Source organism: Zosterops lateralis (assembly GCF_965231275.1).
Source record: "Zosterops lateralis genome assembly, chromosome: 2".
NCBI lineage: Eukaryota > Metazoa > Chordata > Aves > Passeriformes > Zosteropidae > Zosterops > Zosterops lateralis.
Window position 1 is genome coordinate 69160261 of NC_139763.1, and position 25351 is coordinate 69185611.

The window sequence follows — 25351 nt, forward strand, 5'->3', positions numbered from 1 at the left end:
TCTCTTATCAGGATTTTTATCTTGAAAAAAAAGGTATTGGTTGTTTAAAATTCCTGAAATAACATGACTAATTTATTTTTTTTCCATCGATGTAGCACTCTAACAAGAACTAAAATACCTATCATTAGGAAAAGACCATGAGTAGAAAGACTTATTGAACTAAGAATGATTCATCCAAAAAAGAATGATTTCTTAATTTCTTTGAAATCAGTTACTATGAGAACACAAATTGTCTCACACTTGAAAAACCAGCTTAAATGCTACACACTAGAAATCTTTGAATTTCCTCAACTGTAATAAACCATTTGACAATTTTGATTTGTTATCCTTTTTGGCACTTTGAATTTTGCTCTCCTGGAAGCATGGAACACATTTTGGCCTCTAGCTACACTTAAATCATAATATAATAAATGTATTCTCCTAGAGGTGTTAGAGATGGGTTGTACTTGAAGGCACAAAATAGTATTTTACATTTTCTCAAATTTTACCAAGTTTTAGATTCCTATCTGCGGGGGATACTTCAGTGTCTCACTGTGTAAGAAGTGTAAGGATAAATAATTTGTAGATCATGTGCCAACCAAACATTGTGGTAGAAAGACTCATTAAAGCATATGCAGTATTAGTTGCCAGGAAATATTCTGTGCCACAGAAGCCTGAAAGCATATCCAAAATACATCCTAGATAAATGCCAGAACAAACTGTTTTGTTGGGGTTTCTTAAAAATATTTTCTCGAATTTTGAGATGTTTGAACTCAAGTATAATACATTTTAGTAAGAGTTTTACTTTTGCTAAGCAAATGGTATTTAAAATATTGTACTTACACAAAGTGGCAGAAAATTACTGAATGTTGTTGCACAGTCATCAGTCTTATATGAATTTACATCATCTGTGCAAAACTCAGGCACTGGAGTAAGATGTGGTCCTTCCCCTTTCTGCCAAATGTACAGGGCAATCTGTCAAAATTAGAAACAGTTATATCAGTAGTTAAACCAGATAAAAATTTTTAGGGCATACAAAGAAATCATATTAACAAGGAAAGTGAAAGGTATGGGATGGTGTAGTGGATTTGTCCCTGAGCTGATTAACTAATTCCTTCATATCCCGCCAGTGGCGCCATGCTCAGAGCCAGGTATTGGCTGCTGGCTCTTCCAGTTTCTTCCCTCATCACTCTCTGCAACTGGAAAGAAAGAGAACAGTACCTGTGCTCCTGGGTCCTTTAACCATTTGTATTAGTATTAGTTCAGAATTAATGTCTATCACATGAACCAAAAAAAACCAATGCTCCTAGACAACAAAGAGTATTTGACAATTGTAACTTATCACCAATTATTTATGAAAATTCACAATGTGGTAAAATTTCCCACTGAAAAAATGAAATTTCAGTTGAAAGCCTTACAATGGCATGAAGCTGTATTATTTCAGAAGTGAAGTTAGAGTGCCATTTTGGGTTGTAGCACAGGATGACACAAGGTTACTAAAACAATGGAAACAGATTTACGATAAAAAGACAAAAACAGTTTCAATCCTACTTCAGATCTAATGTTAGACGTACAAAAAATTCCATTATTCAACTCCAGCTTTGAATAGGCATCAAGGAATATGCCATATATTGTACAGTTACAAAAGGTCTAAGCAACAACCTACAAATGAGCAGCAGCATGACAAAAACACTTTACCACATCTGCAAGATATGGAAGTGATATAAATATTATGGATGTAAAAAATAGGAACTTGGAAAGTAATAAGGTAGCACAAACAAAAAAGAAATTAAAAAAACCATGCAGAGCACAATAAGATACCAAAGACTAGAGGCATATGTTACTAGGAGTCTGTCAAACTAAAATATTTCTTATAAACATTATACACTATCATTAAAAACAGCAGATTATATTCTTTGATTTGTTGTCAATCTTGATTCACACAAGAGCGTAGACGTAAAAATTATTTAAAACAGGGAAGATGGTGATTTATTAAATAAATGAGAGGAAATGAAACTGTCGCTAGGGAGACATGAGACTGTGCAGAAAGAATAACTACAGGGCTGAAGTAGGTTATCAATGGCAATAAATTTGAAATGAAACATATGCAAAGACCTGCTAACAGAATAATAAGTGGCTGGAAGTCATTTTCTTGGTCGAGTGATCAATTGTTTTTTCCTAAGCAATCTATGGCACATAAAAGGAGTGGCTCTTAATGATTTTTTTTTAATGATAATATGTTTAAAGACTTGGTAAATGCTGAGGTAGACTGGAATACTGGGAATATATGAATAGTTTTGTCCTAAAAATAAAGTTAAAATAAAATGACATTGTGACGCCTAAGGTCTTGCATTGAGAAAAATTAACAAGAGGAAAAAACCACCTTCTTGTCTTGTTTCCCACAGCAAAATGAAAGCTGAGAGTATTAAATTGTTTTTGAGAAATACATCAGTCAATGAGGGGAAATTATACAAAAGAATGCTTTTGCACAAAACCAAGTTTACTTAAATATGCTACAAGTCTATACTCTATAAATACACTGTAGATTTATGTTGTGAAAGAGGAGGTTTATGACCATTACAAGATCTGAAAAAGCAGCAGTAGCTTTATGTTAAGGTTTGTGTTTCTTTCTAGACCCAAATAACAATTTATAGATGCTTTTCAGAAGCGTTAAAAGAATTAAAACTATTTCAGTGTCACTCATAAAATCAGGCCAAAATCTTTATTCTGTTCTTCCTTCCTTCTTCTTCTTCACATTCCTTATTCCTAATCTTAATCGTATTCTTATTTCAGGCCAAAAGCTTATTCCAGATTCATCCCCCTCTTTCATCCCCGGTTCAGAAGTTCACTTTGATGACAGTACAAAACCCTGGACGGCACAACATTTTACATGCCAAAAAGGCCTCCAAAAATGGAGCACAGATACAGCCTCTTTCTCATGTTCCTTTCAGTCAGTTCACTCACTGTCTGAAATACCTTCTGCCAACCTTTTGAAAGTGTTGCATACCAAAACCCAAAAAAATCATCTTTCCAGACTTGCACGCTGCAAGTGGCAGCATTGCTTGTCCACACAAAGGAGAGATTCAATTCCTCAAAGTATTTAATGTAAACCCCACCATATTTAGCTCTGAGAGTCTCATTCAGAAAGTGAGTGAGGATGGCTAGAATTGAGACACTACTCACCTCAAATTATGGTTCCTGAATTGAAAGTCCCTCTCCTTCCTTACAGGGCGATCCTTAGAAGATACTCTAATGTATACAACCATATGTGCATTCCTATATGAATGCAAGGCTATTAATGAATTTTTCTATGCTTAAAATATAGTTCTGAAGTATTACAATATTCTAAAGAAAGAAAAAGAAATCTAACATGCCATTGCAGTCAAACTTTTTAGCAATGTTTAAGAAAAATCTCTCATTTCCATTATGATTTAACACTATTCACATATATAAATTTGAGACAATTTTTTATTTCATCGCACCACTGCTTACCTCATGCTTTAAATCTATTGTGAAGTCTGATTTGAGTGGTTCACTCTTCAGCTTCTTTGCAAGCCTATGCAATTAGAGGTGAAGAAATTTAATCAAACATATTAAAAAAATCAATCACTAGTGCATGTAGGAGAGTGTGGCTGGAAATACTAACCACCTTATGAGGGGAAAAATAACAATAAATCACAATTCTGTATTTACTGCCTCAAAAAGCAACTTATATTTATCATAAAAATCCTTTTCTTAAAAAATCTGAACAGTGTCAAGATGTTAATACTAATTTTCAGCACACACATTTTGATAATTCCTTCTGTGCGAGAAGAAAGTTCTCATCCTGGGAAAGATAGAGAGTCTGGCATAAATTTTTCAACAAATTAAAAGCACCAGTGCATTTGAAGCTCAGTATCGATCAGCATCTCAAACTACAGACAATATTCTCTGTGTATTTCAAAGCATATAATTTAGGGACCTTCAATTCATGAGAACATTGATCCTTGCTATGGTAAGATGCATTCAACTTCTGAAACCCATGAACTTTTCAAATCTCATTTGAAAGCACCTAAGTGTCTAAGCAGAAATAAATATGTAGTTTGTCTGTACCACATGAGAAACACTTCTAGAGGGCAATGCAGCCACTGTCTGGGGGAGAATATATTCTTAAAATTACAATATGGGATTGAACTAGTTAAACAATTAGTACTGGACAACTATTAGCTAGTTGATGTAGGCAGAGTGAAGCAAAATAAATCACATGTACAGCAATGATACAGAAATCTATTTCTGCAGTCTTGTTTAATTTTGAAGTGCTTATAATAATTATACTTGGAACGTGTAGAATAATGGAGAATAAACAGGAAGTGACTTAAAATTCAATTCTTACTTGTTAACAAGTGGGATGCTAAGTGCCCAACCAGCAGCAAAATCTGGAAATTTAAAGACTGTAGGATTTTCAGCAAAGGCATAATGGTGAATTATTGTAGATTCTTCATCATGTAATGCTTTACCTAAAAACCACTCCTGTAAAGGAATATAGGAAACAATTTTGTTCATCTACAGCATCCTTTTAGTGAAGATGATGACTGCATTCATGCTGAATAAAGCAAACCTGAAAACAAAAACAAGGGAAGCATATTGTTCACAATAAATAATCTGGACAAAAACTACTTGGTAAGAAATGAAACTAAAGGTGGTTCTCTGAAATCAAATACAGGCTGCATTTTCAAACTCCAGAACATGCCTTGGCTTCCACCTGTTCACAGAACATTGAATCCCAGAATCATAGAATGGTAGAAGGTTAGAAGAGGCCTCTTGAGATCATCTAAGTCCAATTCCCCTGCTCAAGCAGGATCACCCAGTGCAGGTTTGCCTAGGACTCTGTCCAGGCATGCTTTGAATACATTCCACAATCTCTCTGGGCAACCTGTTCCAGTGTTTGAATTCCCAAACCGACTGCTCTCTAGACAAGACACTCAAAAGCCTTGTATTCAGGAACTTCATACATATCAATTTTGAATTTCCATCCATCTAGCCTCTTCTACTCTAGGGAACTTAAAAAGAGATTTCAGCTGTCATACCCTCACTGTCTCACTACAACATCTTATGAGTTATTACAATTCTCAAAGATAAACTGTTCTTAAGACAGATCTTTTATACCATTAAGGTATCAACAGCTACTAAATCATTGCTTCCCATTCACTTGGTTTATTAATTCCAGACTTCTTTGGAGCTGTGGTCTATCACCCTTTTAGGATGACCGGAAGAGGAGTGGCACATACAGTTTGGTTTAATCTTGCTGTCATCTTCCACTATGAAAGCACAGTTCAATTCTATCTGCTGTTGAAACAGAATCACAGAGGGGTTGAGGTTGGAAGAGACCTCTGGGAATCACCTGGCCTAAGTTCCCCTACTCAGGCAGGTCCAGCTACAAAGCAGGATGCTCAGGACCATGCCCTAACGGCTTATGAGTTATATCCAAGGATTGAGACCTCACAACATCTTTGGTGTGGGAATGCAGAAGACCAAGAGTAAGACAGATTTAATTAGCGTAGCTGGTTTGATAACCAGGATGCCATGGCATGAACAAACAGAGCTCTGAGATTAAAAGAAGGTGGGATTAAACCTGTTTATGGGAAAAGGAGAGATTCAATCAACCCCCTATGAGAAAGATGTTGTAAATGCATAAGCTGTTTGTATGAACTTTTAACCTAATTATTGTACTGGAAATTATTAACCTTCCTGAAATGGTATATAAGCTTTTAGAAAACCTGAGTAGAATTGAATTCTGATCACCAAATCAGTCTTCCTGTTTCTTTTCAATTGTCGATACTTTGGGCCAGCACTCATTTATCTGCACAAAAAAAAAGGTGCTGCCTGATGTTCAGGTATAATTCAGCATCTGGATGCTTGCCTTGAGGTCTGTATCTAAAGATATTCTCCACTGTTTTTCACAGTTTTACTGCAGCCAGTAATGCCCTTGGTTATCAATGCAGGACATTCTCTTAACATTCCTCCAGTCTCTTTGAATGCTTTCAAAGATGTTTTCACTCATTGTTACATTCAATACTGCACTTGTATCAGTCTCAGTATTTCTGTTACTAATCTCTACATATCCACATTCATCAACAATTCACATGCCCATTGCAGAGATAAACATACACCAACTTGTTATTATGCAGACTGCTGAGACTTTACAATGAATATTGAATGAGCTCTGATACAGATCACCTTAAATTTTGTACCTGATGAACTACTACAGTATATGAGAAATGATGGATGGACTGTTACACTAAGATGATGAGCACTGTCTACAAAAGCAAAGTGCCTTATTAGCGTTTTATTGCGGGTTGTAACGTAACTTACTTTATTAGAATCTGTATGTAATGCAAATGAGAGAGTAAAAATTGCAAAAGGACAGCATCTAGAACAAAAATGTTCATGTTTCTATTCTGATAATATCAAGTACAAGTCGGTGCTTCTGAAACAAAAAAAAGGATATTCCAAAGGTCTGAATATATTCAGTCCTCTGTTTTGAAGACCAAGTGTTTTAAAAGGTAAGAACTAAACTGTTATTATTACCATTTTAAAAAAGAACTGTGAGAAAACACAAGGCCATGTGCCTGAAAAGGAAGTAAATATGCTAAGGTGAGTCCTGAAGCAGAATTACAATAAGGAAGGAAAACATATTTCACACAGCAGAGTTTGGCTTCTTTTATTACGGGTAAAGGACAGACACCAAGGTGGGTTTTTTTTATGAACACTGAAAATTCTAAAGATTAACACCTTTCATGTGTTGGCATTGGCAAATTTGCTTTGCTCCTTGGTGACTGTACTTCTATTTTGTTCTGCAAGGCTTTTGGTGTTGGTTTTTTTTCTGATAGGTACAGAATACTAATCACCAAGATATATCAGAAATAGAATGCAAGAAAAACACCCTACTATTTTACATCAGACACAATCTAGCATCAGTCATTCAGTCTGATGATAATCAGAACTGGTAACAGACAGGAAAATGGGGAGAAGGGACCATAAAACAGACTATATTAATCTTTTTGTTTATGGTACATAATTTTCAGGCTATTCACAGAAAAAATGGTTTCTCTGCTTGATTTTAACAGTTCTCCAACAGCTATACAGGCGTTTGTACTACTTCATGCTAAATACCTTGTTCTCAGCCTCAGCAAAAAAAATCTATGCCTCTGTTTTAAGGTGTTTGGACACATCTTTTCCAACATTTGGCAAAACACACTCAGTCACACAAAAAAAAGGTCAAATATCTACATTTTTATTTCACCTTAGACTTGTCAAATCTTCGGAGTGTTTCTAGTAGTTTTGCAACTTGTATTCTTGTATCTTCTTCACAGAAGAAAATCCATGAGGTGTTCCTACCATAGGTAATAGAGAAGCTAAAAAAATAAACAAACATTTTACTAAAAAGGTGGCTTATGAAAAAAAATGGCACATTCAAGATCAGTTCTTCATTTACACAGAAGTCGAAAATTTTACTACTGATTTAAAACTACACATCAAAGGACTACTGTAAATGGATAGAGATACCGACTCTGCCGCTATTTATAAAGTACAAGTTATTACAGAAAGAAGGGAACAGAGATATATACAGAATTTCCATTCAGAAATGTAGAGGTCTAATAGCCACCTATGAATTCCGAAGTCCACAGGTAGGAGGTTAAGCTACCTTCCCCTTCTTCCAAGGGGCCCCAACACTGCCCATCTAAAGTCTAACAGCACTGCAACCATCATCAAAATGCCTAATGACAGGTTTTCTTACAGCTGTTGGACATCCAATCATTCCCAACCCAAAAACTTCATTAGCTTTTCCAGTAAAGTGCAACTGCACAGACTGAAGGGACTCCTCAAAGATAGTAGTAATTTCAATGCAGGATTACTGACTCCTTCAGAAAAATGTCATTCCTTGTTTCTCTGTTCCTCTAGCCTTAATTCTTCCACTATTCATCAAAACAGAACAATATTAATTAATAACATCCTAATGGAAAAAAACCCGACAATCTTTATTTGTCCAGCTTCCTTTACACATGGCTTTTACATTGATTCAATTTAACAAATCATCTGAGGAGAGGGAAAAGAAAACTGGTATCTATAAACATCACAGTCTGCTTTCTCCAAAGCACTTCCTACTGATAAAATCAGCAATGAAACAGCAGAAATTTAAGTCAGCAGAAGTAAGTAAAAAAGGTTGAAGTGTTCATCTATGTTTTAGGGAATTATGTTTGCCTAAAAAAAAAGAAACCAAAACCCACTCAAAAAGCCAAACCCATCATCTGAGAAATACTTAAGCTAGAAAATGTGTTACGTGCCTCTGCAGGTATCGCAGTAACATGCCAGAAGCACCATATGGTTGCCAGGTGTTAAACTAGTTCAACCTTTTTTCACCTGGGACCAGTTATTGTGCTGGTTTGGGCTGGGGTAGAATTAATTTCCATTACAGTAACATGAGAGTCATCTTCCTGTTAAGCTACCTTTCCTCTGTGTCTTGCAACAGTATTTAAATATTCACTACTTTCTGCTTAAGACGCTTAATCTGCTAAACTCCAGTAGCCAGAAGAACTCATCATTCATCCTTTCAGGTAATAAAAGCATATAATTGGTGCATAGTCAACACTGAAATCCAGGCAACTCTCTGCCATTCAGCCAAGAAAGCAGGACACAGTCAAGTGAGAAAAACACTTCCTAGCTGCACCTCTAGAACTTGCCAAACAAATACATGTTTTTAAATGTGTACAGTAATTAATACCCTGTGAAGACTGCAGGCTTCTCTCACACTTTAGTGCCCAGCTAGAACTTCAAGATAGAAATGTCTGGATTTACATGAAAACAGGTGGGTGAAGGGCAAGGGGGAAACACAAAAATGGCCCCTACAAAAAGAATTACTGCATCTTGTGAATATAGCACACGTAAGTTCACAAAAATAATGAGCAGCCCAACTAGCTACTGATGGACAAACAAAATGATTCCCAAGGCTTAGTACTTAAGGTCTCCAAGAGAGTGTTATGTAGACCTCAGAGCACAAAAGTTTGGAGTTCAGACTGCAAGGACATATTGGAGATACTCAGATAAAATTCTGTTTTGAATATTTTTTTAAAAAGGATTTCTTCTCTGCTGGATGAACATGGTTACTGAGAAGAAATGTAGCAGACGTTCTGGACACAGTAAGGATCTGTGTCAAAGCATCCACTGATTGTAGCTTCTGAAAGTAAATATTTTGTCTGACTTAAATTGTGTCCAAGAACTAAAAACTAGGAATTTTCACAATTGCTTAGAGACCTCATTAAAAATGCTGACATCCATAGGACTGAGAAAACTATTCTTTTGAAAGCAGTTTTCTGATACAGATACATCTCATATCACAGATTAAAGCATCATCAGCTGCTGCAGGATGAGCTGAACTCCCTTCTTTCTCTTTTGTCTATTAAGAAAACAAAACAATACAAGCTTCAAAAACATCAACATACTTCTAAACTACTCCATGTCTTCATTTGCCTAAAGTGCTAAGTGAAACAGTATGCACAAGGAAAATCATATTCCATAAATCTCAAGATGGAAATCCTCTACTTAAGATTCCTCTTCTGATTTTTAAAGAATTTTCTTCTGCTTTCTAACACAAATGAGCATTTTATTTTTTCTTTTAGTTTTGCTGTCTACTAAGAACTGTATCTGTAAACCCTGTCACCAAGACATAAATAATTCAGAAGAGAAACCATAAGGTCATTGAAGCAGGAGCAAAGCAGGAAAAAAAAAAGAAAGATGACTGATAGTTTGAACATCATCTTCCAGTTTTCCAATTTACTTCAAATTTCTTTTGCTATTTTTCACAGTTTACATATATATATCTAAGACAGCTTCTATACAAGCAATATTTACATTTTTCTACACACAAAGTGGCAGAAAGCAGAAGGAAAAGTATCCTGTCCTGCGACCACTCTGACATAAAAATCTCACCCTGAATACATCTAATAAATTATATTAACTAAATTAAACCTCAGGAGGCCGCAAATTTCAAATGCAAGCTTCAGGCAAAAGACAGTCTTCACTATAATGGAGCTTCAAGATTACTAAAACAATTTCCTGACAGTTTACAAGATACCATCATGTAAATGCAGCATGTCTTCCTTGGAGCCATCTGTATAAGCTAAGAAGAAAAGATATTTAAGATTACCTGTCTTTTCTGATCATGCTAATATGAAAATCTGCCCATATAAGCATCTCAAAAGATGCTGAAACCTACCACTTCTCACTACAGAGACATACCACCTCTTACAAACACTATAAGCAATAAAAAAGCCCAAACGAGTATTATGATGCATTTTGAAAATATTATTCCACTTCATTCAGTCAAGTAATCTGAAAGATCAAAATTTCTGTAATGCCTCACACCTTACACTGTAAGAAGTGGAGACCAAATAGAAAAATACACATTTAAAACTGCTGCTTCTTTAGACTAGTTTACTTCCCTAATAATTTTAAAACATACAGCAGTTCAAAGAAGGTTGTTGCTCAGTTAAATTTCATTATTTTATTTCAAATAGATTTCTCTGATTTAATGAAGTTTATCAGAAATCTGCTTTGTAAAACAAAAATAAAAGTAATAAAGTTTAAATATATAAGGCAGCAACTCTCACTAAAAGCTTTGCTTCTGAAAAAAGAGGTCTGGGTAACTAATACATATTGTTACAAAAATATGTTTGTTACAAAAGCCTCAGAAAACAACTGCATTCATTACACTTACTCTGTCATTAATGGCAGTATTGTCCATGCACCTTCATGCCTGTCGATCTGATGAGTAAGCAGTACTATAGGTGATTCCTTTAAGAAAAATAAAAATGTTCCCATTAAACTTGAATTATATGTACTTTCTTCCTAAACATCAATTAATCTATAAAAAATTATTCTGGAACAACCACTTAGTTTTCATTGGTTTAGATTGGCAAGTAGCCCTGAAGAATAGATGACTTAGAATGGTATGAGACAAAGTGAATTGCAAGTTAGGGATAGTGCTTCTTCCAACTCATAATTTCTTAACTGCCTTTTAGTTATAAAGCTAACAGACTTCAAGTTAAATGCTCTGCATAAGAACCCATGTAATCAATATATTACAGTAATCTCCTTGCCATACCATAAAATCCCATAAATGAAGTGCTTATAAATAATAAAGGGTGTTCTATGGGGGCTTCCATTGGACAATCATATTAAAAACAGCTTAAGTGAAAGTTCTAACACTACTTTGAGCTGAGCTTGGACCTGTCACACAACATCATGACAAAAAGCAATGGATTTACAGAAAAATCAAAATGAGGAGTTAGCATTTTTTCTTTCTGAAAGATCAAAGAAGCTTTCCTACAAAAGGAAAATACTTCTCATAAGTTCTTTTGCTTTTTTTTTTTGAAACCTCTTTGATGTGGCACATCCCAATGTCTAGCAGATAAGCTATCATTCTGGGGTAGTTTCCAAGAAAAGACCATTTAAACAGAGGCTTCTGATAAACCAAACTGCACAATTTGTAATACATGAGAAAAGCTGGATACAGATACATCCCTTAATACACGTAGTATCTTCCTCCACCACGAAGTCCAATCCCCCACTGCAGCATCATTCTGGCCAGCTGTGACACCAGCTAAAGAGAAGGGAGAGGCTCCCTCCTCAGCTGGCAGTCTTACAGGGGATCACTGCCCACAGGAGCATGGGATTCACCACAGCACTCAGGGGCGCAGCACTTTGGGTTGGTACAAAACTTCACATGAGATGCTTAGGAATGAGCAAAAGGCCAGCAAAAGAGTGGGTTGAGGAGTGGCTTAAGCTCAGCTGGAAATTAAGCACCACACAGATGCTCACTCAACCCCTCTCTTCCCCTACCCTAACTGAAACCAAGACAAGGAGGAAAAGTCATTGGTAAGTACAGGATAAAAAGGGAGTTGGTCACTTGGAATAAATTGCTGGTCAGGACACCTGTCTGGCCATGCTCTGCTCTGATCACTGCAGTCCATCCTGTCTTCTCCTTAAATTCCATTTCTAACTCCTGGGCAGGAGGCTCTGTGTGCCTGTATTTGGAGGTCTGTGTTCCCACAGCCAGGGAGAGGACCATGATACAGGGGTGCACCTGTATCTCCAGGCCCTAATCCTTTTCCACTTAGAGCTTGCATGTGCCTAACATTCCTGCTTGAAGAATGCTTTTTGTGAAGGATGCCATTAACATAAAATTCACACTTAAACACAAAAATAGTTTGTTTTCTAAGAAAAGCTTTAAGACAAAGTTTACACTATTTGCTGACTCTGTGAGGTGTACTTTAAATCCTTTTTAAAGGTAGTTAAGCACAGCACCTAGAAATACATAAAACCTCCAAATTTCATATGCAAAAGAAAACATCTCTACTGCTCTAAGGAATAACTGTGCCTCTCAGGAGTGCATTACTTTATGCAAAAATAAGAATTTATGCTACTGGAATGACCCAAATTGAAAAGAAACAATGCCAAAACTCTAATTTGGAACAGGATATTGACCTGCATCTCAAAAATCAGCATTTCTTGATTTATGGTTCCAGCTCAAACTAACCTAACAAATATGTTTCTGCTTGCTTTCAATTTACTGAAAAACCAAAAATTCAGAGTTTTTTGTGGAAGTGGCAAATCTTAGTCATAGTATTCTCAACATTTTGTATTTCACTAAAATGTGAAAGTGGTAAAATTTACTTTATCATAGTATTATCTTTATTGCTTTTATTTACTTGGATTATTTGTTTTTGGCATAATTTTATGGTAAAACCATAAAATTATGCTTACTTATGGGACTGCAGATAGGAAGACAAAAGGTCAGACCTCTGTCTTTACAAGAACATTTATTTTTATACACATACAAAACCTGCAGTTATGCTAGTATTCGTAGGTAGCCGTGTATTTCATGTACAATAGGATCCAGACAAAGAAAAATGTAGTTAATAATATACTCAGTGTCTCTATCACATTGAAGGCTGAAATGGGATTAATTTTAGATAAAAACAGCATTTACCCATGCAAAAGATATGAAGTAAATTACATAATCTAAGTAGCTATACCACATACTCTATCTCCTTTGTGCCGAGCAAAGGAGTGATGACAAAGAAAAAGCATTTTCTCTTGAGCTAATCCAATACTTTTACAAGGTATCTTTTCTCTTTGATATCTCAAACTGGCTCTTTTTCTCTACCCAGCTTCCTCTAAAACATGAAAATACATGTCGTGCATGATCCATTCCTTCCACTCACCTCTAAACATGCATCAATTCTAATTTAATACAGGAGATGCTTAAGAAACACTGTATAGATCTAAAACAGCCTCTTCAAAAATAAAGGAGGATTACTGTTGTTTTTCCTTTCTCATTTTTATTCTGAATCTAGGGGAACTGGGCTGACCTATTCATTTTATTTATTCCATCTTCAGTACAAGGACAAAACAAAAAGGCAAGATGTATCTGCTGTCAGCTTTGAGGAGTGGAAGGGCACGTGTAGTCAAGGTAATGAAATGTAACTTGTACACTGTGTCTGTCTATCTCATAAAACTCTCCTACACATGCATCCATGGCCTGTACTGCATTCACTGGTTATTCTAGCTTGAAACTATTGTTTCCACAGTTACAAACCACATGTGTTTTCACACATAACATTTAACATATGACACAAATAAAGTAACTTATAATCTAAATAAAGTAATTTAATCACTTTTTGAAGACTGAAAAACTGCCCTCCCCACTTACACAACTGAGATGACTTTAAAAGGGCAAAACCAAGAAATGGAATTGCTTGTGGTCTGAAATACAGGACATGACATCTTTACTCCAAATACCACCTACTCTATCAGCCCAGTGAGATCAGCAATACCTGCCATGGATTACAATTGCAAACTCTACACAAACGAAAAACTAAGTGTGAATAAAGGGGTTAGATCAACGTTTTCAAGTCAATTCTACAGCCACAGACTCACATAGCCTCATTTGCACCTTAAAATCATCTAGTATTTTTTATGCAAGTTGAAGTATGAAGATGCTAATGACACAATCAATTTCTCACCAAAACATCGAGAGAACTCTGGTTCTTGAATCTAAATACTGAACGTTCTCTTCATTAACATGAAAAAACTTGAAGGACTAACATATCCAATAAAGAAAAGATAATTCAGAATAAAATAATTAAGAACTAAGTAAGGGAATTATTAAGCTGCAACAAACATCTGTATTCTTTCTGCATTACGTGCAATTTCATATTAATCTACAAAATCCTATATGAAAAAGGTGCAATTTATAGAGAATAAAACTGTACAGGGTAAAACCAAAAGAAAATGCTACGGTTTCATAGACTATGAGGCCAAAATGGGCTTTTGTATGCACCCAGGATGACAGAGATCCACCTGAGCTAAAATGGGATTTCCAGGCTAAGTCACATCTTCTGTGAGCCTCTAGCAGAAATGTGTTTGCTTTGTTTTCCTACAAAATAGTCCACTGAATTTCATCTAAGCATAACCAAACCTTGCCCCAAGTGTATTCTTTTGTGAGAACAGGCTTTACTAGAACACAACTCAAACTAGATCTTGCTCAGCACTGTTAATTACATGTCCTGGGTGACGTAATTTTGCAAGTATGACATAGGAACACATGGAAATGCAAAACATGACAGAAATGCATTCATCATTATATTACTGAGTCACCTGAGCAGAGCAAAAAGCCTGTATCTTGTCATACACTAGAGAAAAATAAAGCAGTGCATAGGAATTTCCTCCTAATGAGTCCACTTTGCCAGTATCTGTAGGTGTCTTGCATATATTATCTCCGTGCTTTGTGAGCTTATTAAACTGCCTCATGCAGCCCAGAGCCAAGGGGCAGCACTGGGGATCTTAAACCCTGAGCACTGCTGCAGAGCTCCAGAATTAGAAATGTTTCCTATCTCTACATAGCCTACAAGCACATAAAAACATTTTCCCTACTCTCTCATCTTCTTTTCAGTAATCAATCCTAAGACATATTCAGAGTTAGCCTACCTTCTCAGCCTTCCCTTGGGAAGTTAAATAAGCCAAGCTCTTACCATCATCTGTTATGACTACTTTGACAAAGTAGAGCTGTGGAATACATACTGAAGTCTCCCTACTGCTTTATTTTCAAAAACATGCCAATTCTGTAGACATCCTGAAGGATTTCTAAAAGAAAGTATTACCAACAGCAATAGTAAAAGAAAGCAATAGCAAATCTCCTACCTTTAAGCCCAGTGGGTCAGAAAATTTACTGGGAATTATCAGCTTCAAACATTATACCAAACACTACATCTTCTCTATAGTGTAACAATTTTCTTAAATATTGAAAATCACAGTATACATTTCAAATATTTTTCATGTTTTAAAGACGTAAGTATCAATTTTATCAGAGCCTCATTTCCAAGAATCCAGGACAGAATATTTTTTCAACAATCCCATCCAAATAAAACTCATAAATGATTTAAAGGAGTATTTTACAATACCACTGTAAAATAACTTTGCTTCTGTTTAGCATATCGATTATTTAGGAGCTTCTCCAAATTTGTCCAGTCCTTTAAATTCCTTGCTCTACTTTTCCCTTTAGGCTTCATTCATAGAATCACAGAACAGCTTTGAGTTGGAAGGAACCTTTAAAGCTCTAGTCCAAGTCCTTCCAGTGACCAGGGACACCTTCAGCTACATCAGGTTGCTCAGAGCCCTGACCAAAATGATCTTAAATGTTTCCAGGGATGGGATATCAACCACCTCTGGCAAAACTGCCAGTGTTTCACCAACATCACTGTAAAAAATTTCTACCTTATGTTGAGTCAGAATCTACTCTTTTAGTTTACAAACTTTATCCTTTCCTTATCATTGTAGGCCCTCTAAAAAGTCTGTTCCCATCTTTCTTATAAGCACTGTTAAGTACTGAAAGGCCACAACAAGATGCAAAAAACCCCCACAACTACAAAACCCATGTTTCTAATAAGGCATGGTTTCCAATAACCTTTTGCTCCTCAGGAAGCCCAAAGTAATGACGTATGATGCACTGCTTTCCATTAGAGAGAATTTCTACCCCTGTTCTACTCTCAGATGCCCAGTTATCATTTTAAAAAAGAACAGAGTTTCCATAATATATTACGTGTAATTTCAGAGAATTCAGTGAAAGGCCACAGCATTACCCTGCTTTCACAAATCAAGAGGAAATACTGTGTGCAAATTAACAAATTAGACCTTATTTTGTAACAAGGCAAACAAAAAGATGTGGAAAAAATCTGAAAAAGTTTTGAGTGCTTATCATAAATGCTACCACAGATGTGTATAATACAACAGTAGCCTAGGATGACAACAACATATTGCAGTAAAGTCCCATTTGTTTGCTCTTCACTTGAGTGAATAAAAAGCAGCAAGGAACACTTTCTCCACAGCTCACAGTTTACAAGAAATCTAAATAAATGCAATCGTACAAAAGACAGACATGGTATATAGTACATAGCTATTATTAATGAAAGCCAATATTAAAATGAACCACTGTTATTATGTTGCCAACTGGTCTGAGTAAGATCATTGTTTAGAATGCATTTAAGATAGGACTTTGGTATTGTAGTTGATAAAATTAGTGTGTAAAGAGAGTTTTCCCTTAAAAGCAAAGCTTTTGTCAATCCAACTAGTGCATAAAAACATTTCAGGTTGGATATTATAGATTTCTCCACTGGAAGAGTGATTATGCATTGGAACAAGCTTCCTAGGGCAATGGTGGAGTCACCATCCCTGGAAGTGTTCAAAAAACTGAGCAGATGTGGCACTTCCTGATATGGTTTAGTGGATGTGGTGGTATTCAGTCAAAGACTTGATGATTTGGAGATCTTTTTCAGCCTTAATGATTCTGTGATTCAAGCAACGAAATTAAGCAATTTCTGGGGTTCAGATGCTTCTTTTAATATCAGCAAGATTAGCAGTGTAAGTCAGTTTTTATATTCACGGAAAGCCCGAAGCATCTTCCACTGACAGCAAGATTGAGACAGTTGTCTCCCAAGCTAAGTCAGTGTGAAACATGGGGGAGCACATCCCTGCCCCACAACAGGGGCCAGTAAATCTAATACACCTTTTTTAACTAGGGAAGAAGAGAAGCAAGAGCAGAGCAGAAAGAAGCTTCTACAAGGCAAGAAATTTGGTAAATGTATTTCAAGTACCAGTATAGATGCTCAGGAGAATTTACAAGAGCAAAACAACTATCACCAGGCAATGATTTTAATCTGATGATTTAGCAATTCTAGTCTCACATATACTTGAGCACTCTATTCAAACATGACTGAGCAATTTTAATAGAGCAAACAGCAGTGGAGGAGGAAGCTTTATAGCAATCTTTTACTCTTTACTAAGAAAAGAAGTACCTTAATAAAAGGGGTTGTTCAATTCCTATAAAGTATGCAGAGATTGCTGCTGAAGAGGCTGAGAGAGACACTTAGCCTAAAGCAATTTAAACTTTTGAATTTCTTGTATATATTTTGCTCTGACATGACAAGACATCTCTGCAAGGTGACAGGTCTTATTTTCTGTGTTAAAAAAGCAAAGGAAGTTACCACATATTTGATTGGTAAAAGCAGCTATATAAAAATGGTATATGATGTGCACAGGCAGGGCTGAGGGCAGCTCATTCATCACTACTAAAACATTTAAAAGATCTCATTAGTGAAGAATTATTTGACTTCTACAAATTCCTTCAAAACTGCTGAGCATCCATTAGAGGAAAATGATCCTGTTCACCTTCCAGCACTAAGAGTAGGTAGCTTTTACCATTTCAAGAGTTAATGAGCTAGACATCAATTCTGCTGATGATAAAGCCTAGCAATTGTCAAAAGGATGTGTACCTTTGCAGAATGAGAAGCAAGGGCATATTAGAGAGTCAAAGATCAAACAATTAAAACAAAAATCTAGGAGAACAGCTGGAGGAAAGCAAAGATAAAACAAAAGTCACTCAGACGTGTAAAGCCCTGCAAGTTGACCTTGAAGAGATTTAAGACAACTCTGAAATGCGTTTTCAAAACTAAGCAGTAGCTTTTGTACACTTTTCCTGGAACACTTTCAAAAGGTTTTGTTTTGAATACACCTCGCCTTTCCACAGAACAGAGTTTAGAAGCATTTCACAACTTGAGCAGCCAAATATTGAAGCCCCAGAATGAGCAGTTACACTTCAAAAAGCAAATCCTGAAAGGAATGAAGTGTTATGAGGAAAACCAAAGAAAAATGACCAAGGAGCATACTGATACTAGGCAATGTATGCAAGCAGAATAATTAACACAGCATAAAACAAACACAGATGCTAACGTGGATAAAAAAAGTAGAAACATGAACTTCATACACTGACCACTTAAATGCACACGTTTATTAGGGTTTTGTACTGCAAGTTCTCCCCACATAATATAACTGTAGTTTTATGGACAGATTCAGAAAATAAATGTAAATAATAAAGTTGTGGATGATGTTGCAAACACAAGAATGAATAAATCCTTGTAGAAAAAGAAAGTTGTTGCTAGGAAGGAAACAAAGGGCACACCATTATTTTACTCAAAAGCCCAAAGGGAATCGATCTAGTAATACTGAGAAACCAAAAAGTTTAAAGCTTTTGCAGTTAAAACATACCTGTTTTGATTAAAAAAAAATAAGGCTGATCTTGATATGGTGGAAGGCCTTGCCATAAAGACAAACTAGTGCAGACATGAAGATAGAGGGGCAGGTCAGAATGTAGCCCAACACTTCACTTAAATATAATCTGTTAAACCTTGTTAAAACTGCAGGATCAAAAATGAATTGCCAGATCAGTTTCAGCCAGAAAGTGGCTTCCATGAAATGGGAAGCCATTACAGAAGGGAGAGAAGTAAACAGAGTTTTCATACTAAAATGGTGAATTTGAGCAAGTAACTGAAAATTGAATCAATAGGTATATTAGTGCATTATTTTTGAAAAGTCTCAAGCAAATTATGTCTATCTAAATTTTAAAAACAACTCAGTTGCCTTGAAAAAGAAGTTCTTCCACTAAATCTTATAACCACAACATTGTTAACTTGCATGTGAGCTTTTCGATAAGTTCAGACCTGCTCCCAAGAACTGCTGGGAAATTTTATCTGTAGACCTGCTTTTAGATCAAGAAAAGGAATGTATGCCCATTCATTTATGGAATACATCTATCACAGGATGAAATAAGGAGAATACAGTCCAAGAAAAATGTCTTCAGAGTTGTTTCTATTATAGCCTGATAGTACTGAAAAACTGGAAATTTCAGGTGAGATATGGATGCCAGAATTCTAAATTTGTTGTATTCTGAATACAGGAAGTAGTGTTGAATACTAACAGAGGACTATTTTGGAAAACTTCAGATAGCTTCATTCCAGCATCTGAAAGCACATGTGAAAACAGAGCTGGAAGAACTTCAGGAAACAAACTCACCCAGAATGCCTCACTGGCAAATTAAGGAAAAAACAAACAAACAAACAAAGACATCTGCCCACAGTCCCCTTAAAGTAATCTCGCAGAGATGGTCAAAACATCAGCAGGAACAATTTGGAGACAGATCATTTCAAATAGGAATGTGGTGATGGCTTAACATATATACATTAAAATTCAAGCAAACCGATTTTAATTTTTCACCATCTTCAATCCCTTAACAGAGAAATCTTCCATATTATTAAAACAGTGCAGTGCTGCCATCAGTACAGCCTAGGCAATTACAAATAACTGGTTTTTAAGGCACATATGCCATGCCCAATGTCACTGGCACTTTGACAACAGATACTGTGGCCATGGACCTAACAACACAATAAAATAACACTGACATGGGCACTATGAGGCTTTTCAACATCAGAGATCAGCAAGTAAGACACTGAATAACAGTTAATTTGTGTCAAAAGCAGAAAACCAGAACCTGGTGTAGTTGTCATCTTGTAAGATAACAAAGACACTGAACTCCTGAGGCACAGACTGCTGGTACAGGTCAACTGGGTTTCTGATCATCCTTGCTCCTGCTGCACTTCAGGAATCAGGATTTTGCAAAACTGTTTTAAATAAACAAGAACAAAACTACAGGATGGTCCTAGCATCTACCACCTGTTTTTACATTAGTCAAACTGGAAATTGGGAGACTGAAGAAAAAGTGGTACTATGAAAGCTTAATGATGGTATTAACTAAAGCAAGCATTTACTCATGAAGCATACCATACATCCATTTCCTGTGTATAGTTCCACACTTTTGACGGCACTTGTTTAATTCAGACTGATGTTAATAACCACTATAGTAACCGTCCTCAAACTCACAAATAAACAATATTTCCCTTTATATGCAGAGATATTTTAAATATGTGAAACTTTATTTCTGTGTGATGTTACAATATATACAATTTGCTATAAACAAAGTAAGCCCAGTAGTAAAACTACTGCAAATTAGTAGTACAACACTTCCATAAAACATAATTCATACTTCACATCATCTATTACTCAGCATGGAAGCATGTGATACTCATTTGCATTTTCCAATACTACATGGCATCCATTTTAAAATATTCTTACATAATTGGTTTTGTGTTTTGTGTTTTGGTTTTTTATTTTACCTCCATAATGAGCAGTACTAATTTGCTATAGTTCTTCTGGTTAATAAACATAGGACTCCATTTGATCTCTAGATTAAATCTAGATCTTTTTCAGGAAAAATTATAGTTATTTGAATTGGCCAAGGGTGTTCAATGTAAGAACCCTCAAGGACCCAAAGCAAAAAAATCTCCTAAGCTAGTAGACCAGTTTTCATATGGAAATATATAGACTTTTATCTTCTAAAGAGTGTCACAATCATAGGCAATTAAAAAGCTCTGACTGCATCTAAACTGGTAACTTTTCAAAAGCTTTATTTTACCTGTTTTCTTATTTTAAATGTAATAGCCAAAAAGTAAACCTGATTTTGTTTTTTTTAAGACAGAAAGTATTAGTCCCAAGTAAATAGTCCCAAATATTACCACTTTACACTCCCAACAGCTTCCTTATTCTTATTTGGTACTTCTTACAAAGGTCTAACTTACAGAGGTTAAATGTTCAAGAATCTTAGAAAATTAAAAAGATTGGTGGAACATGTAATGAATTTTTGCCATTGCTAAATTCTAACTGAAGGGTTTTAGCTAATACTCAATAGATTGCTATAAAAATGCTTTTAGGCAAGAACAAAATACTGACATCCACTGGTGACCAAAATTACAGACTGGTTTCACATTAAAAAAAAAACAAAACAACACTTTAAGTACACCATAAAAGAAAATAAATGGACAAATCACTTATAAAGATTAATGTCAGTGACTTAATCCATTTTGAAGTGAGATAAATATGCTAGTTTAATGAAGTAACAAATCTAGCAGTTGGATTCCATTTCTCATTTTAAACTAGTAGAAAATAACTAATGAAACCTTATGGATTAAACATCTATTGCTTGGGCCTGTAACAGTAGTGAACCTGATGATTCAGTCTTTTGTTTTCATACAGCAGTTGTCTTTGAAAACACAAGGATTTAACTCTTTTTCCTGAAACCAACAATTTGATATGTATTCTTTGCAGTGAAAAATGCCAACTTCAAATGTTGATATGCAGGACTACAGACATGATCTGCCCCATGTCCATAATCAGCATTCCTGGGTAGTGCCTCACAGTGGCATAGTGAGTTGACCAAAACAGTCAAGATGCACCAAGAACCTGCTGATTATGCCCATTTATTTTTTTCCTGTATACTGATGGCTTTCCCCTATTCTTAAATTTCACATATGAGATCATTGGTGGGATTTCCATCCCTGCTTCTCTTAGGACACCATGACTGCTGTTCAAGAGGTGACTGTGACTGGAAAGGCACCACCATTTCAGCATTTCCATAAAGGCATCTAGTTAATTAGGCAATAAAGGTTTTTAGAAGACAGGTCAGTTTCAGGTACAACTCTGATTACAAAGATTTCACCTCTCTCCCACAAAACGTGGTTATACTCCAGTCTCACTGAAACCATTTGTACTTCTACTTACTGAACTTCTCATTACTCATATTCTGCAACATCAATTACAGAACTCAACTAAAATCCTTGGGTTTAACAACTGACACCATAATCCTCTCTGCACACATTGCATCTGAACACTCATCTCAATTCTGAAGAGGACTTAAAGAGCAGAACTCTACAGAACAAAGACTGTTCACATGACTGATTTCATTAAGGGATTAAAAATTGCATTTAGAATGGATTTAATTACAACAGGTTTGATAAGCTTGGATAAATGAAGCCTAAAACATCCAGCAATCTGATTTAGGCACTACAAGACAAATGTACGTAAGACCATTTACATCAGATTTGTTTTTCCTTTCCAACAAAGAACATGGAAATGAGAAATAGGTCAAAGAACCTCACAGCAAGCTTTTTTATATCAGGAGATGTATGTCACTCTTTAATTTTTCTGAATTTTATAAAAGACAAAGAAAATAAAACATTGTTTATGCACAATGAACTTTCAATGTAAGTACCTTAAAAACCTCTTCTCAGCAGGCTTAAGTTTTACAAATCAAATTTCACATTAGAATGTCAAGTACAGCAGGCAGCTCTCAGCTCAGTGTGACCCACCAGCAGGTCAAGGGCAGAGTGCTCAGTCTGCAGAGGGGTGGCAGAGGAACAAGGAATATTTAGGGAAGGTACTGCACCACAGAGGGACAGGGGCAAGAGAGGTGTGGAGGACTGCTGCTACAGGAGGAGGGGAATCCTGCCTTAGGAATTTAATGTCCACGCACATTTCCATTCTACTGCCACAATGCCACAACCGTGCAATGGAATTCTGACAAAATCTACACTATGGCACATTCACTGCCTCTATTAAAATGCTCACCTAAAATTATTCTAAACCAATAATTAAATTGCTGTTTTTTACTTCATAAAGAACACATTTTTTCCTCTTTTTTTGTAAACACATTGCAGTCATAATGAAAAACTGCCTTATTGGAAGTCTTAACACTTTTGCATCAAATGCCATCCAAACAATAACAGCTGTTACACAAAAAGGTTGATAGTTGAAATTAAAAGTAGTGATAAATCACAGCATACAATCAGTAAATAACCACTGACATAGTTTTCTTGTAAGCACACAGAAAGCATATTAACAAAAGAAATAGAGTGGGGATTTGAAAAAAGGCACAACACGCCCCAATAATTCTAGTAAAATGCAGTAACAACATATATAACAAGGTGCACTTAATATTATCTCAACATACCTTTCCAAGATCTACAGCCTGTTTCAAAATATCTCTTTTTAGATCTTCTGCTCTCTTGGAATGAAAAGAATTACTTTGGCTCTGGATGACAAATACAATTCCTTTTAATTCTGTAAACAAGAAAACAAGAAGATGTAAAGACATTAAAAAAAAATCATTTCCTGATTTGCTCCTAAGCTAGTGAGAATTCAGATGTATGTAGGAATCTATTACACAGTAAGGTATTCCTTTAATTATACAAACATTTGATGAAATAGTAAAAAGGCATTACTTAACATACACACAAATCCAAAACAGCCCCTTTTCAAGCTTCATTTAAAAAGAGCATGGTGCGACTGGAAGATGCGCAGCAGTTAACAGTAGCCACATTCATGAGGTTGCTTTTTCTCCAATACACCAGCACTCCTTGCCACCAGAGTTAAAAGGTGCTTGTCACAGATCATCATCTCCCCTCACCAGGAAATGCATGAACATGAAACAGAAAAGCTGCTTCCCAAACAAAGAGTTTAGAACCCTACCCAGAAATAAACAACAGGTGTAGAGATGCACACACAAGAACACTGAGTTGATACTCTTATCTAATATGACAGCATCAATATCTTTCAAGTCTTCACAGTGTTTAAAGGCATCATAACTAAAAACTTTAAACAGGAGAGAAGACTGAGAGAAATTGAAAAGAAAACAATGAAGTAGCTTTGCAAGCATTTATGGATTATAAAAGTGCCTCTTATAAAATACAAGTAGATGATGAAGCAGGCAGCCAAGTTTTGATGATAGGAATAACCCCTCAATACTTGGAAATCTTAGAAAAACAGGAAGATTTGATCCCATTTAGAAGCAGAGCACAGCAGACAATCACAGAGGATGAGAAGATAAAAGGAAAAGGACAGAGCCCTGTTCCAGAACTTTTAACAGGTTCGATCTATGCCTTATAACCTACTCAAGAGCATTAACTATGTATCAATCAATGAGGAGGAACAGCACATGATACTGTGACTTCTGTTTGTTTGGCGACAAAAAGCTGAACTATACAGATACTATGTAGAAAGTGTACCAGGAAACTCAGAACCTAACTTAAGACAGTGCCACAAGGAAAGAAACTAATGCCCAGGAGATCTGTACAGAATGCTGAAAATTGGGGAGAAGGAATAAAGTTCACACACACAAAAAAAGCTAACTTGGCAAACAGAGTAAAATGAGTGATGGACAGTGGAACAAAGGCAGAGAACAACCAGAGAAAGAAGGAAAGAAGGAAAGTAGGAAATTCCAAAGAAGGAAAAAGTAATTACAAGGAAAAAAAGTAAAACTGAACCCATGAAGAAGGATCATGAGGAGAACAATGCAAACAGAAAGAGCATTAACCACAAATATCTGCACTAAGGTTATGAGAAGATTGCTATGTCCAACATCTGAGGATCAATTACATTGTTTTGTTCCTCTGAATGATTGTCAATTTAGACCTATGACAGCTCAAAGCTGCAGTTAGAGGTTTTTCTGCTTTTCTCTCAATATTATTTTCCTTCCATTTATTATCTTATTCATCAAGACATTGTCATATAGTGTGAGATTTCTGGTGATATATTAGGGAGATGGAATAAGCGCTGGTTTAGATATCAGTATTCATTTCACATTTTTCCTACAGAGTGCAGGAATCAACAGCATTCATGCTCTGAACCACCAAACAATCTGCTATAAAATCCCATGCATAATAAAAACTCCTGAATAGCAACTAATTGCTACCCCGCAAGATCTTTGCTAGATTTCCTGTGCAAAATAAAAAATCAGTGTGAAAACTGAAACCACACTTCGTTGATGCTAATGAGAGTCAAAGGGCTAAATCTACATATGCACAACACCAAAAACACCCACAGAGACAAAACATAAACACTACCTTGTTTTTATATAATTGCCGTTTTAGTAGCAGTATATTTACAGATATGGAAGCATCTGAATTACACTTAGTTTCACTTATGATACATTTAACAATACCTGTGATGTTCCACAATAGCACACTTTCTAGGAGTGAGATAACATCTACTTTGATTATTAAATCAAATGGAAATAGTTTCCTTTGTTATAGGTAGTTTAAAGTAGTTAAAAAAG

General features: G+C 35.8%; 1 protein-coding gene across 1 annotated transcript in view; it reads right to left on the bottom strand.

The window, feature by feature from the left end:
- The window catches only part of B3GLCT (beta 3-glucosyltransferase), a 50234-nt gene that overhangs the window by 12859 nt on the left and 12024 nt on the right, over window positions 1-25351 (bottom strand). The window contains exons 4-9 of the mRNA XM_083855427.1: window positions 23249-23358; window positions 10733-10809; window positions 7262-7373; window positions 4352-4488; window positions 3472-3535; window positions 823-954 (exon numbers count right to left, since the gene is read on the bottom strand). Coding sequence (XP_083711553.1) covers window positions 823-954; window positions 3472-3535; window positions 4352-4488; window positions 7262-7373; window positions 10733-10809; window positions 23249-23358 — 632 coding nt within the window. The remainder of the gene's footprint in view (window positions 1-822; window positions 955-3471; window positions 3536-4351; window positions 4489-7261; window positions 7374-10732; window positions 10810-23248; window positions 23359-25351) is intronic.